This window comes from Anopheles maculipalpis, chromosome 3RL (genome assembly GCF_943734695.1).
Source record: "Anopheles maculipalpis chromosome 3RL, idAnoMacuDA_375_x, whole genome shotgun sequence".
NCBI classification, from domain to species: domain Eukaryota; kingdom Metazoa; phylum Arthropoda; class Insecta; order Diptera; family Culicidae; genus Anopheles; species Anopheles maculipalpis.
In genome coordinates, this window is record NC_064872.1 from 61,304,130 (window position 1) to 61,320,302 (window position 16,173).

Here is a 16,173-nt window from a genome sequence, read left to right on the forward strand (position 1 = left end):
GTAAACGCTCTGTTTAAAACAGGCAATTGGTTTGCCCTGTGGATTGGTAAGTTTGTGTCATATAAATCAATATCGATTCGAAAACATGTAACATCTCTAAACTATAACTTGAAAACTGTTTAAATTTCAAGTAGATCCTTGCGTTACATACACCATGAACGACAACTTTGCTTCTCTCATTTACCATCCAATCATTAAGCAACGAGCGAGCTCTACCAAACCGTTTTGAACCCATAATTGAATTGTTCTCCCACAGCTATCACGTACGTTTTTGAAACTTTTGTCCTAGAAAGAAGTGAGAAATAATAGTCAGTAATGGTTTGCGGTAGAAAAGTATAATCATAAAAAAACCATCCTTTTCATCAATCCCGAGGCAAGTTTGCTGACGTAAAGGAGGAAAAAGATTCAGCAATGGGAGCCCCGTTTATCGGAGACTATGGAGAACAGTTAGCGAAAAAAAATGTCTGAAATTCCTTTCATCCCGTCCTTTAACGGTTTCCGCTAACCTACCTCCACTGCCTAATGGTTGAGATTCTAATTATCGAACTCTGCTTCAGTTTCTCCACCAGTTTACCTTGACGTGCTCTCGGGGGCTACACATTTACTGAGTCCAATCTTCCAGCATTGCAATCACTTTTCATCCCTTGCGTAACGGAGTTATCCACCACTTTTCCTGGGTGGTTCGATGGAAAGATGTTTTTTTTTTTCGCCTAGTCAAACTTCGTTCCTGGCGAGCTGGAATGGGATTTTCCTGCTATTGGTTGCGTACTGTAGGAGTAGGTGCCCAAGTAAAAAATACCCAGCCAACGGCCAACTTCACTCTAATGACGCGCTTCGATGATAGAGATGTTACTGCGAAGGTTTCGCGGTTGCTTTTCCTGCTCGAGAGTATCTTTTCTTGTGGCTGTGCTTTAAAATGGTGGATACTGCTGTGGGATGAAGAGAAACGGGTGAGGCTGAAACACGTACCAGCTTGGGTCAGCGTAGGGTAATAAATTTCCACCAACACCATCAACGTCAAACGTCTGAGCTGGATGGTTGGATCCTGTTCAGAGTTGATCGTTGCTACTCACGAACGCTGGAACGGTTGAAACAGGGTGCTATTGCTAGGTTAGTGTCGATGCCGTTAAAAGACCAAAGGCCCACTATCAGACCGCTATCGGACCGAACAATTGGAATGGTCATTTCTGACGTTGTCTAGCATTCTTGTTTTATTTTTCACTTTCAGTTAACTTATCTGATTAGCGATTTGTTTCATTTAGTGTACACAGACCGGACGGCTGGCTAACGATGGCTCTTACATTCTTGTATCGTTGCAGACAACAAATCCATACTGGCCAACACGGACTGGAAAAAACTATGGCTAGAGTCTGGACAGCTGAGTTCGAGCGGTAGGATAGACAATCACCTCGACAGCAGTGATTCTACGCTCATAGACGACGGCGAGGTAAGGCTTTGAAGTATTCCATTTGAACGCTATTCAGAAACGATTATTGTATTTGCAGTTGTTTTTAAATGAAATGTTTAAAATATTTTCTGTTATTTTTCCATAAATCAATCCAAATTAAGCAAGCTTTTTAACAATCAAATAAATGATAGTAAGAAATACACGTTGTCTTACTCGACAATGAAGATTTCGCGAAATCCAAACCTTTTCTGCCAGAAGATCTCGCTTTCGCAGAGTCGAAATACGCTCTTACACTTGTCTTACAAGTTATGAAAATCTCCCATCAACCAAGAAACCTTACAGCAAAGAGGATACATCATTTAAAGAATCTCTTCGACTCAGTCGCTTCTTAGAAGAGACTTCGGAGTTGAAGACGTGTTGTCTACGAGGTAACGTCGTAATCGCATAAATCTCATCATCCAAGAATTCTCACTCACTACGAGGCCTTGTCATTTAAGGAACTTCATCTTCCAAGTACCGTTCTCATTCAAACGGCCTCACAATTACCTTAAACAATTGTATTCACCAGGCTATTTGCTCCAGCGTCTGCACTGTTGTACGATTGTGCTAAAACTTAAATTGTTGTTCGTCGATGTTACTTTCATGTTAAAATTGTTCTCTTAAATTAATCATAAAAAAATGAAAAATCTAAATTGTTTTTAATCGGAAACGCCTCACACAAGATTTCCGCTTTATTTTAACGCTTCCTGTTCATTCTCCAACTGCAGGACACCGATTCATAAAAGCGGTCCATACTTGCTGAAAGCTTACAGCCATTTCTAATTAGAACTTTTACAACAGCCATGCAACAGTGCGCATCAAAATTGCGAACTAGTTTAGCCCCATCATTATACGCCTCGTTCAATACGCATCCCTGCAGCCGGATGCCTCATTTTGCTTAATTTGCTCGTCGGAACGGGCCCGTTCCGTTCCCGACTACTCGCCACCGTTCACAGATCAGTGGGTTTTGTTGTTCCAGCTGCTCGTTACATCGTTTAGTCGCTTCCTTACACTTTACAGAGTACCGATAGTGAACAAAAACACGCTTCACGCACACACACACACAAACATACAAGCACACAATGGTGTGAGGCAGGAAGTCCCGGCGCTAATTACCAGGTGTTAGTCTTGCACACCTTCTTCTAATCCGCTTTCTTAAAGAAAAGTTTTCTTTACCCTGTGACACTCGCGATGGTGCCGCTTGAGGTGCGAAATGTGTTGAGGTTTGCTTTGACGAGGAAATTGGTGGGGTAGAAGGAGTAGAAGGGGAATTGGTGCGGTGGTGGTGCACGAGTACGGCTCAAAAGTTCGCTCGGGTCGGGTGGAATCACACCCGTAAATAGATAATCATCAACCCAGAACGATTCGCCCTCTGGACTGCAATCTCCGCCAGGGTGATTGGGGCGTGTGCGCTTCCCTTATATTCACACACACACGCACATAAACGCACACAACCATTTCAAATAAGCAAAATTAATTAACATCATGTCGCCGCCCTGTTGGTCACGATCACGGGGCGGGATGCTATAGCACGCCCTTCATGATGATGCCCACTGACTTACATAAGCTGAAGCGTGAAGGAAGATGCCTTTTTATTTGCTCAGCGACCGGCTCACTCGTCGATGGTACACATCGCTTTGCTCTTTGTTCAGGATCGCTTCGGTCGGTAACAAGATCCTGTTCGAAAAGAGCGCAGCGAAGCAGCGCGAGCGAGGTGCGAGGAAGTTTGTTGTTACTTGTTTTTCTTTGGGCGAGTATAGTGGGCCTGGGCGGTTGCTTCAAGGCTAATGAATTCATATCTTACCTGATTTAGCAATCTCTGTTCTCATTTCACTTAGATTTTTGCACAAAACTTGTGCTCTGTTTGATTGCTACGTTTTGATTTTAGGGCATGGTCTGAAAATTGGAGGATTGGTCTTCAGAATTGGTTTGAAATATGTGTATAAGTTAATAATAAATTATTCTTTTCATACGTGTTTCAAGAATTCAAATTATTTGCTGTCGATTCAATTATATTTTATGTTTTATAAATGTTTTTCTGTTACTTTGTTTCTCCATTGTTACTTTCTTCAATTCCCGTAATTAACTTCTGAGCAATGTTTTCCGTTTTATAATATAACTTACGGCATCGGTAAAAAAAATCTTTCTTCGTAATATTTATTTTGTTTTTTTATATTTTTAATTTAAAATCAATATAGGATACATTAAAAGGGACTTTAATTTTAAGGTTATAAAAGGTTTTTTAGTCAACGAAATAAACAACAAACAACAACTTAATAAAATAAACATCGTTTGAAATGCAATATTGTAGAAGATCATTCCCAAACATCACACGAAACAGCACTGTAGACGTCAGACGCCCAACATCAAATGCAATCCTGATCGACCGGTAGGCCAAACAATTTCCCATTAACCGTCCGCCGAGAGCGTATCGTATGGCGCAGGATGTCGCCGTTGTCATTAACATTTCCGACAGCAGCACAGCAGGAATGGTCACCTTCTGGACAAAAGAAAGCTGATACAGATCCAGCCGGCATTGTTGGACGGACGGGATGGCGCATGAGAAAAGGACAAAACCAGGGGAAGCATAAAAACAACCCATCGCTTGTCTGCAATCATCCCGCCGGGCTAATGGTGTCAGGGCCTGAAGCTTGAGTGACAATCTTTCGGTGGCCCAGGGATCGAGATGAACCGGAAGCAGGATGATGATAGGCCGGTCGGTGCCGGATTTCGGCATGCCAATGGGGGTGTGCGTTTGCCGAAGGTATCGCCTTCGCACTGGCAGTGAGGTTGAAATTGCTCACCCTACGCAAAAACACTATTAATATCTTTTCAGTCATCCAGAGCCATTTTTTTCTTACCTTCTTTTTGGTGAGTGTGTGTTTGTGTGTGTGTTTTTTTTTTAAGATTCAAAACCATACTGTCGTCCACTGACCCATGTTAAGGATTTGGACACTTTCGCCGAAAAAGACTAACTTTTTCTGGAAATATTTTTTCCCCCAAGTTCTTGTTGTGTGCGACTGTAAAGGTAGACATCCATGAAAAACATCTGCGAAACGGTAGTTCACCTGGACTCCATGATGGAGTGAATGTGTGTCTTGCAAACTGTAGCATTTATCTCGTGGCATTCGAGTCTAGGTATTCACTGCCGCTTCCTGTCCCGTGTCCGGTACAGCGTACCCCACAACGCGCGTCGTACAATGGTAGTTAGTTGCGTAAATTTTGCCCAAGTCCTCTTTTTCCCACCTTTCGCCGACCTAGATTCCGGGCGGATATCCTCGCTAGACGGGGAAAAAAGTGAGGAAAACACCTTTCACTAGGCTTTTTTGTTGGTTTTTTTTTCACCCCATCAGACCCGCCCATGCTCTGTGATGAGGATCACGTGGTAGCAATGGACCTTTGCTTTCTACAACATTCGTCCCACCATTTTTTTTTCCTTTCCCATACGAATCTTGAAGAAGTTTTTTCCCATCGCAGGCACAAAGTAAGGAACGGCCTCGAATAGTTGTTCCTTATGCGGCTATTTTTCTCGCGCCGATCAATTTATCTTCACCACTATGGTGTCGACATCTTCAGGCTCAGTGTTCGGTGTTTTTTTTTCCGAACTCCACTACGCTCGTCCGCTCCGACCTGCTGCACCAGAGCACCTTCGTCAAATGTCGGACCGTAATTTTGGATCATTTGTCATTTAGATTTCGTTTGTTTTGTGGGCGGAAAGGTAATTTTGTTTGTGTGTATATGCGTCCTTGAAGCCTTCTCGCACCATGGCGATCGCATACAGCATCCACTGTTCTGTAATGCTTTTTCCTACCTCGCTAGAAAGCTCTCGAGTTCATTGTGCCGTTTGCAATTTACTGACCCACAAATGACCACAAACATGCCCACTGGTGGTGGTGGTGGTGGTCGGGAAGTACGACGCTGCTTGGGCCTATTTACCCATCAACTGATTCCCATCCTTCGCTTCGGGATGACGTGTCGGGGTGTGGAAAGGCAAGTCCATCCAAAAAAAAAAAAAAAATGAGTAAAAAGAATTCAGAAAACCCATCGCAATGTCGCCTAGATCCTAGAGAAATAGTAGCGTACGGACACTAGGATTGTTTGGTATTACGGGTGGATTCCGTCTGACAGCTACCGGACAGCTTCGGCCGGAAAAGTAGGGATGGAAGTCACACAAAACGCAAAAAAAGGGAAAGCTAACAGACCTTGGCAAACAAGTAGCGTGCTGAAAGGGAAAGCGTTAGCTCACTCTCTTCCCCTATTTTTCTCCACGCCAGCCGTTTGAAGTCTTGGGGTGCTGAACAATCAGTTACATCGTTTACTCCTCCCTACTTCTAGTTCATCTTCTAGCCCCTATCGAGTCATGACGACAAATCAGGCCAAGCGAATTGAGGCACAATTTGAGGCCTGGGATGTGGTGTGGCACATGTGCGGTGGGGAAATCAATTTCTCCATTTTCTGCTCAATTGACCATATATAGGAAAGTTTTGCCTATGGGGAAAACGGCGCTCCGTTATCCGAACGGCATGATACGGGCTTCCGGCTACCAGCTGATGTTTGCTGCAGAGTTCGGTTGATCCAATGGTGAGCGATTATTTCGTTTGTACAGCAGTAGTAACAAGTCGTTTTGCACTGTAATCATGCTAATTGCGTGTTGTATGTGTTGTGTTGTGCTAAATTCGCTAAACTTTTCCATCGATTTCGATGACTAATCTTTCAATCTATTGCGAGGTGAAAATGATGTTGTGCATAGTCCTCTTCAAGGCATAGAGGATTAGAGGGTTTCGTCAGTTTTGAAAGGAATCCATGACCATGTATTCGTATGTTCATTAAAATCCACTAACCTAGAACAGCTTTGTTTTGAAGAAAATCCGTAAGATAAGGAAAGCTTCTGCATTTTGGTGTCTTTACGTCTGACTTGGTTGACAGTGTTATCTATTTATACAGGCGATGCAAAAGAAAATGAAACAATAGACGACATTTGAGCAGAAATGATGAAATAGGAGAGATGTATACTGTATATTATATAGCACCAACCTTCAAATGATTCGTGTCAAAATTTGACGTCTGTATGTCAATTAGTTTGTGAGACAGAGCGTCTTTTGTCAAGCAACTTTTGGTTGCTTGACGAACGAAAAAAGAACGAAGAAGAAAAAAGTGTTGTTCCACCAAGACAACGCACCGTGCCACAAGTCATTGAAAACGATGGCAAAAATTCATGAATTGGGCTTCGAATTGCTTCCCCACCCACCGTATTCTCCAGATCTGGCCCCCAGCGACTTTTTCTTGTTCTCAGACCTCAAATGGATGCTCGCAGGGAAAAAATTTGGCTGCAATGAAGAGGTGGTCGCCGAAACTGAGGCCTATTTTGAGGCAAAACCGAAGGAGTACTACCAAAATGGTATCAAAAAATTGGAAGGTCGTTATAATCGTTGTATCGCTCTTGAAGGGAACTATGTTGAATAATAAAAACGAATTTTGACAAAAAAATGTGTTTTTCTTTGTTAGACCGGGGACTTATCAGCCAACCTGTTATAATCCTCCAATTTGTAAAAATTTAAAGTAGTTTATTCATAAATCTGTGGCACACCTTAGGCAAGCTTTTTTGCGGTACAGTTAGCTTTTTATCTGACAATATCAATCGTTATATCTTTGAACTAAGCTTTTACTGAAAATATGTAATACTAACATAGAAAAATAATTTGAGCAATTTAATCACCTTCAGAAAATGAATCCTTAGTTCTTACACGCTCAACGCCACTTCTTTCACTAAAATCTACGATTCTAAGATGAGCGACTGAGATGCAACAAGGCACTTATTTGTGAAATATACTCTGCAGCTGTAACTTACGCAGCGCTTAACACGTTGTGCAAAGGATTTATTTATAATCTTGACTATGATTATTTCATTATAGAAGTTCGTAATTCACAAGATTCAATAAAAACAATGATCGCATCAATGAACCTCATCATTAAAATAGACCATACAAGAACATCGGCCGATAGCGAATAACGTCAGAAGAAGTATGATAATTAGATTTCCGGTCGCCTGAAGTAATGCCATACGAATGGATCAATTTGATACCCGTTACATCAAACCAAAACCGGTTGGGAGTGAGCTGCAAACCATTAAATTATGATAACTGCATGTAATTTAAAATCCATTCACCTTCCCTTAACCACTCCCTTGAACGTGTACTTTTGTAATGGTTTACATTGCTTCACTCCACTTGATCCTGGGACCACACCCGAACAGACAATACCCCGAGGGGTATGAGTGTGTGTGTTTGAATGGTAAAAATTAATTACAAATTTCCTGCTCTTCCAATTTACATCGGCACTCATATACACAGCATGCACACAGCAGCAGCACGAGCAGAGCCTTCCAATTTCCATTACAACGCTTGTTTCTTCTTCCACCGTGAAGCTTGTTGATTTTTCCAAAAACCAACACGAAAACCGATGCTTGTAATGCGGTGCTAACGAAATGATGTTTCACGGTTTGTTTATTTTAATAGCTCTCTTTCAACGGGTGCTGTTTTTCGCCGCCAAACTAAAACAAGACAAGAGCCCTTATGGTGTTTGGTGTGATCCAACATCACGTGAGAGGGGTATAGGGGAGTTGGCGTACTGAGCGGGAGAAGCAGGAATTAAATAACTAGTAACCGGAAACAAATGATGTCACTCCGGTTCGCGTTACTACGCCCTTTAGTAGAACAGTCCACTTACACGCGATCGTGTAACCGGTTACAAACGAGATAGAGAGAGAGAGCGTGCATGGGGTGCGTGCGAGAGTGAGGTGAAGAAAGAAAAAAAAACAATGGCGCCAGGATATTTCACGGTGACACTTTTATCATGACACGCAAAAAAATAGAGTACCCACGGTATCCTTCCGGTCCTGTCTCGTTCTCATAAACGCTTCCGGTTCAACGTTTTCATTTGACTATGGCAGGACCGTGCTGTAGAGTAGTGTTTCGTTTCGTTTCGCAATAAGTTCCACCATTTTTCGAGCACTTCTCTCATGGCGAATGGTAGCAAAACTGGTAACTTTCCTACGTCCTACGGACGGTGAAAGTGGGCAACAGTGTCCCAGTAGGGCTGTGCGGAAGGTTAAGAGTTATAAAACACGCTAGAAAGGACGTGATCGATGAGCGCCCAGGGAAGGACCAGTGGTTACGAGGACATGGAGATGGGGGCAGCGAGCAAATGAGATTTTCCCCGGGATCATGCTCGCGTACCAACGCGCGTTGCACATCGGGTGTAGCTCAAACTTTTGCATCATTTGATTTCGCCACACCGCACGGCTCACGGCTTCCAATCCCAGCTGGTCAACCGCTTCCGATAGGCGACACGTTGTAACAGTGGAAAGTTTTTCAATTTCACAAATTGTTCCCGACATTACAACTTGCTCTGTTTCTTGACACCAGCTTCTTGGGCGTTATCGGTTTGCCTGTTTTTAATGACACTCGAATGGGTGTTGGAGAGAGGTGTGAGTGACGGCGAGTTTAGCATTAGTGGGAATCACGGTATCAAAACCGCAAGTAAGCAAACAGGCTCATCGCGTTCCAAAGCGCCAACAGGAGATAAAAGGTAGGGTCTGCTTTTTCCTGTAGTTCACTCCGCGAACAGGAATTACCCAGCGAACAGGACCGGGCGAAAGACTTAAGCGAATACTTCAAATGCTTCCCAAAACAACGATTTTTCTTTACCAGTGTAATCCACTACGCAGGTAGACGAAGCAAAGCAGCAAAGGAAAAAGCAAGACAAAGAATTTTTCAAAACGACAGCAAGGATTAAAACGCAACTTTTTGCTTGCTCTGCTCACAGTACACGCCGGTCCCGCTCGTTGAGACAGTCCATGAACTCGCTATTTTTACGAGCTAAACCATTTCTCGGCCAAAGTTATCCAATGATTATGCTATTTAAGTTTGATGTCGAATGCAAAATAGGAAACTGGCAAACATGACACTGCCGAAGAAGAACGGGGTGAACAACGAGCGCACCAAAGGAGGTGGGTAGGGAGGGCTCCATTCGTTTGTGTTGGGAGCTTTTATTTCACTTGCAAACTGGTTTTCTCGCCAAACAAACCGACACAAGTTCAACTTCCAACAAAGCGTATTTGGCCGAAACAATGGTCATAAGGTACAGTAGTTTACGGGTGTCTCATTGCGGAGCCTGACCATATCTTAATGTTCCTTACGATATGGCTGAGAAATTTTTGACTGCAGAAATGGTACCTGGTTTAGAGAGGGAAATTTAAGAGTTTGTCGTACAATTGAGGATAATAGAAATGTTTAGAAATGCGGTTAAAACAAAAATTGAAACAACTTTATATAACTGTAGAATAAAAAGTTTCAGTGTTAAGCAGCGTACAGTTGTGTGTAAAGCAGTGTTTGAAGCTACTCAACGATCGTCATGCTCACAGGATTCTTGTATTTAAAAGCCTTCTAAAGAACTATCACTCATTAGAAATTAGTACCAGTTGTTTAAGCTGTTCTAACGGTCAGCAAAGTCTCTCCAATCCTCTTTGAGCATTTGACTTCGTCATTAATAAAGCTTCTTTATACAACGGACATTGCCAAAAGTCTTGAAAATCAAAGAGTCCCACTCCAATAAACTTAATCCACCAAGAATCATCATAGAGGCTTCTTAGCTAAACCTGCTTAAGCCACGAAATTTCGTTATTGCAAAGACCTCTCTTTCCATCAGACTCCGTCGCTTAAGGGACATAGTCCATTAAGAAACTTGGTTTTAAAGAGGCCTTTTCGTATAAAAGCTCCTATGCTGCAAGTCGTCTTTTCTCAAAAAGTTTTCTTTTACTCTAGGTTTGCCACTGTTTATTAACACTTAGTGTTTAAGAATGATCTCTTAAGTTTGAAAACTGAGTCTTAAGGACTTAAACTTCTTGCACTAAATTTCTTTTATCTTCATAAAAGTCTATTAGATTAGACAATCGCTTCAGGTGAATTCCAGGAACAAATGTCATGCGAAGCATGTTTCGTATTATATTTCAGTGTTCCTTAAAAAATTGTTTGCAATGCTTTCATGGTTTGTAAAATTCATCACTTTCTACAGAGCGTTTCATCCAAACGGAACCCCAGACTCTTTTGTTTGCTTGAGTAGCACTCAACCGTTTTCACCCTTTCAATAGTTCTTCTTTCCTTGGATTCGATTTTTCCTCCCGAGGCAGAAATAGGAGGTGAAACGCTTCGTCTAAAATTACTCCAACGTGCCTGTCACCAGTAGCACCCAAAACCCTCAACAGTTTTCTCAACACCATTCTAAACAGTGTTCCCCTTTGACTGTGCCACTTACTATAGCTCCAGCTGTGTGGTACGGTTCTGTTCGCTCGATTGCTTCTAATTTTGGAATAATTCTTCAAACTCTTCACTCACAAATCCTGAGCGGCAGTAAGGATGGTTGTACCACTTCAGTATAGCCATAGTACTGGTAGGCTGTTTGCCGGTTATTCATCATCCCGGTCGTAAAAGAAGTCGTTTGCTAGGGATGAGGTGAAAAATTAACTTCTCCCAGCGTGCAACCATCAGGATCAGCGATAGAAGCGATGCCTCGACCGAAGAAGTGGATTAGGTTAGAAACGACTGGAGAAAAATTATCCTAGCTCAGGGCAGATGCGATCGTGCGATGCCGTTCAACGACGTCCTCTAGAGAGATCCAGCCGCTTTGTCTAACCGGAATGCCGCAGCAGTACCGCATGGCAGCATCGAGCGTTCGGGGCTCGGCAGGCAAAGATGTGCTAATAAAATTATAACCATTTTATGACTCTCAAAAACACGGCCTTAACTTACGCAGCTCAGCAGTTTGTGTCTCGTAACGTGCGAGAATCAGTCAAACGTTTGTCCATGTTTATCTAACGTGTGGGCATCGTCCGTTCCTATGAACCCATCAAACACCGTTAAGCCTACGTAACGAGCGAAAAGTTAAGGGGCCCAATCGACCAACACGGACAATAACAATTGAGAACCAGTCTAGCGAGTGGATCAGAGTTCGGAGTCGAAAAAAAAACGACAATGAACCGCAAGTTGGGTTCTCAAATTTTTGGACCGAGAATGCCATTTCCGTTGAGTTATAACTTTGACGGTTCGTTTCAGAGTCAGTTTTAGCAGATTGTCGTACGAATGGTCATCGTGTGTGATGGGATTGTGAAGCTGTCACAGCTAAATATTTTGAACAATGAAGAGAACTTCAAGATTGATATAAAGTAACAAAGCCAGCAATCGTCATATATCATCAGTCAATACCAAGGGTCAGTTTTTGGTTGAAATTTTTATAATATTTTTTTTTTTGATTTTCAAACAACTTTCTTTGCTAAAAGAATAATTGTTAGTTTCAAATTGATTTGTTCATCCATAACTACATCAATTAATATTAAAGTTCTAACCTTTGATGTATTTTTTCCCAACCTATAGACAAAATAAATAAAAACAAAAAAGGACACTCACGGCAATGATTTAGTAACGCAAACGTAATAAATACACCTCACTCTCTACATCCATAAGTAACCCAAGTGGTGCAGGTTTTGTAGACAGGCTAGATATTATCAAAATGTAAAAGGGAAAAAGGCAGTTAAAAAAATGTCCAGCTCAAATAAAAAATCACCACATAAAACATAGCGCCATTGCCGCCGATGGGAATGATATTATCGCCCGTACGGTCCATAATTGAACCTCTCCGGGCGACAATATCACATATCATTGCCAATGTGGAGGTGCAGTTGGTCTCTTTTTTTTTTGTTCCTTGTTGAAACCTTTTACTGTACCTAGTTTCAAATGAAAAAGCTTTCACTCACCAGTTCTAAAACGGTTAGTTGTACGAGGAAATGCGCTGAAAAAGTGGCGATAAAAAAGCCCACATTTATTTTGCCCTCAAGCGATTGCAAATGGCTTTGCACGTAGGGCGATTAACTAGAGCTATCAGTGCAAGGCGGGAAATGGAATTGTTCATGACAGCGTTGAAATTGATATTCTTTATTAAATTGTTGATAAATGAACCGGTTTGCAACTGAACCGGGTCCGGTTGAAGGTATAATTCGTTTGATGATTGCTAACATCCTGTTTTGCTCCAGCTGGCAAACGTTTGCTGAGCGTTTTTTTTAGGCCAGTATCAAATAAAGTTGGCGCATAGTTTTTAATGATATTCGTTTTGACAACATGCAATTAAAGCATTGCTTTTTGATACTAAAATCTAGAAAAAAATAGAAAATTTAGAAGCTAGAAATATAAAAAAATTAAGCCTGCTAAACCTGATGTTGTAGGATTTTAAATTATATTTTGTATTACATTGTGAATATTGTGAAGTGTTTTTCTATAGTTTACCAACATGATTTGAAAGTGAAAGAATACGCATGGTGCGATGATCTGAAATTTCTAATCGTTGAGTTCTTCAGTTTTCGTTACATAATTTTATATTCATTATCATATTTGCAAGGTTATTTGAAAGTTGCTTTTCAAAGTGAATAAATGGTAAAAAATTCCATTATTCCTAAAATTCCTTTATTCTCATTCGATCGTTTTGAAGATTATTTTATCGTCGCACATTTTTTCACAAATGCATATGAAAGCTTTCATTTCATTATGGCAGCGAGAGCTCACTCTGTGCGATACACAATGAAAAGATATAGGCTTTGAAGTAATTATAGGGAATTAACAAAAGTTCTGAATAATACGTAATGGTTGGGTATGTGTAAGCACCGCAAAGGACAACAAGAGAAGGATTGAAAACAGGCAGTACAATGTAAACTTGTCCATTGGTAATATTCTATACAACGTAAATTATTTTTTTAATTTTATGAAATTAATTTCTAGAATAACTGTTCGGACCAAAATCAATTAGCCAAAACATAAAGTTGGTTTACTTTTGTGGACTGTATTTTCTTTCTTTTGCTCTGTCGGTACACACGTGTTCACTGCGACGCTTCGGAAATCACACTCCTTCTTTTCTCTCTACTCTTCTACTCACAACACTTCGCTATGTGGCAACGGGAGCGGAATGATTCCGTTCCGGTGGGGATGACATGTTCTTTTGATGGATTTGAAATATCCGTTGCGGACGGAACATACACCCCCCGTTGAGGTAACTCAATACTTATGGTTGGCTGTTAGGAACGGGCGTATTATCGTCAATTGGTAGCAGCGCAATCTTGTTGATGCTGCGACGATAGGTAGATCCTCCGCTGAACACATCGACGGCTCGAACTAAACCGTCGTTACCAGGGAAGACGGATGTAACTTTACCCATCTTCCATTTCATCGGTGGCTGGTTGCGATCCTGGAGAAGTACGATCATTCCCTTTCGGATGTTAGGTGTTGCTTGAAGATTCTTCTTACGTGGTTGCAAGGTGTTCAAGTATTCCTGGCTCCAGGCACGCCAGAAATGTTCACGGAGTTTTGTAGATGTTGCCATCTGGATAATCGGGATGCCTTAACATTCTCCAAGGACGGTTCTGCAAGAGCCGTTAGCGGGCCGTTATTCGGGAGAATAATTGGGTGGCGCGCTTCAAAGGGAAGTAGTGAACGGTCCAGGCGACCTCCCACTCGTAGTAGGCCATCGTGGTGTATTGGGCGAAGATTGGGAAATAGTTTTCTTGGTACATTGGCAACCACACGTTTGATTTCGTCAGCAAAATGGATTTGTTGGACCAGTTTCATTATCGTTTCAGTAGATCGGCGTAGATCAGTGACGGTCAAATACGGAGACGATTCACGTTGATTCGAAGGTTTACGACAATTTCTTATGAATCGTAATACATAGGCCATAACACGTTTTGTCTTTTGAAAACTGCTGTACTTGTACAGGGGGAACACGTCGGTCCTCACAGCGGTTGTGACCGTTACTTCTTTTAGCTCTGGCAGGCTATCATCGGGTATACATTCAATCGTCTCTAGCTCATATTCAGCTTTTTGGAGATATTCAGGACCGTGCCACCATAGATCGTTGTTCATTAGGGATTCAACAAGCTGTCCTCTGGACACGATGTCAGCGGGATTGTTTTGGGAACGGACGTATTCCCAGAAACATTCCTTCGTACTTTCTTGGATGATGGCAATGCGGTTTCTTACAAATACTTGCAGCTGATGGAGTGGTTTCTTAATCCAGGCTAATACAATTGTGCTATCACACCATAACACAATTTTTCGGAACGGTAAATCAATTGCAGGTAACACCTTCTGCACGAGCCGAGTAAGTAAGAGGGCTGCACACAACTCCTTTCTCGGGATGGAGAGGTCGTGTAACGGCGCAAGCTTCGATTTGCTGGTGAGTAGTTGAAGCTTGGCGAAGTTGTCTGGGAATATACTTCTCACATAGATGCAGGCGCCATAAGCAGTACACGAGGCATCGGAAAATCCATGCAGCTCGTACTCAATGGCTCCATCAAACGTGACGCATCTAGGGATAGAAAAGTATCTCAAATGATTAAACGATGTTCGTAATACTTGCCACTCTCGATGTGTTGCTTCGTCGACCGGCTCGTCCCAGCTGATTTTGAGTTTCCACAATCGTTGCGTCAGAAGCTTGGCTAGTACCAGAGCGGGTGATACTAATCCAAGAGGGTCAAACATCTTGGCTATGGCAGCATACAGCATTCTCTTGGTGACATTATGCTTCACAGGATCAGTTGGCGTTGGCGGGCTGGTAGGATGCATTACGGATAGTGTGTCTGCATTCGGATCCCAAGACACACCTAGCACCTTGATGGTCTCATTGATGTCTCTTTCAGCATTCTGGATCTTCTTTTCACGGTCTGCTTCGGGAATTTGTTCGAGAAACTCGGTTGAGTTGGAACACCACTTGTGGATCGGAAAGCCACCTCGCAGAAGGAGTTGTTTCAGTTCTTGCTGCGCTTCGATTGCAGCTTCCACTGATGATGCTCCGGAAAGTACATCGTCCATGTACGTTTCTTCTTTCACTATTCGGGACGCTGAAGGAAAGGCACCACCATCTTCTTCTACAAGTTGTACCAAACATCTTGTAGCCAGGTATGGCGCGGAAGCTGTGCCATAGGTAACAGTGCACAGTTCAAGAACTCTCATGGGATGCGCCGGGTCACTTCGCCAGAAAATTCGCAGGAATCGTTGGTCATCTTCGGCATGGCGTATTTGGCGATACATCTTACTAATGTCGGCAGAAAAGGCAATCCTGAATTTCCTGAAGCGCAGTACGATAGAGAACAGGTCGTTCTGTACAACAGGACCAACCTGAAGTACATCGTTCAACGACAGTTGGGATGGTGACGGCTTAGCACTGGCGTCAAACACGACGCGGCATTTGGTACTGGAACTCGATGGACGGAGAACTGCGTGGTGCGGCATATAGTAGACTTGACGGTTTGGAGGATCATTTTCCTCATGCACTTCTCGGCAGTGTGCTAAAGCTTCATATTCTTCAAGGAACGTTTTATACTGCTCTTGTAGCTCAGTGTTGCGTATCAGTCTCTTCTCCTGCATCAGAAACCGTTTTAGGGAGAGTGCTCGACTGTCGGCTAATTGATCCAAGCTTTCGTTGAAGGGTAGTCTGACTATAAATCTGCCGGTTTCGTCTCGTTGGTAGGTAGACATGAAATGTGCTTCACAATCCTGCTCCTCCTTGGAAAGCTGAGAGGCGCTTGGAACTTCCTCAACTTGCCAGAACCTTTGCATCATTTCTTCGACATCTTCTACCGATGCATGACAGGATCGCTGAGTGGAAACGTGTTCCTGTGGATGTTCAAC

The 16,173-nt window shown here is 42.5% G+C and overlaps 1 protein-coding gene across 2 annotated transcripts in view; it reads left to right on the forward strand.

The window, feature by feature from the left end:
• LOC126562638 (zwei Ig domain protein zig-8) overlaps window positions 1-16,173 on the forward strand; it is a 165,644-nt gene that overhangs the window by 35,045 nt on the left and 114,426 nt on the right. For both annotated transcript variants that reach the window (XM_050219194.1, XM_050219195.1), the window contains exon 2: window positions 1,320-1,447. In XM_050219194.1, the coding sequence (XP_050075151.1) occupies window positions 1,320-1,447 (128 nt within the window). The remainder of the gene's footprint in view (window positions 1-1,319; window positions 1,448-16,173) is intronic.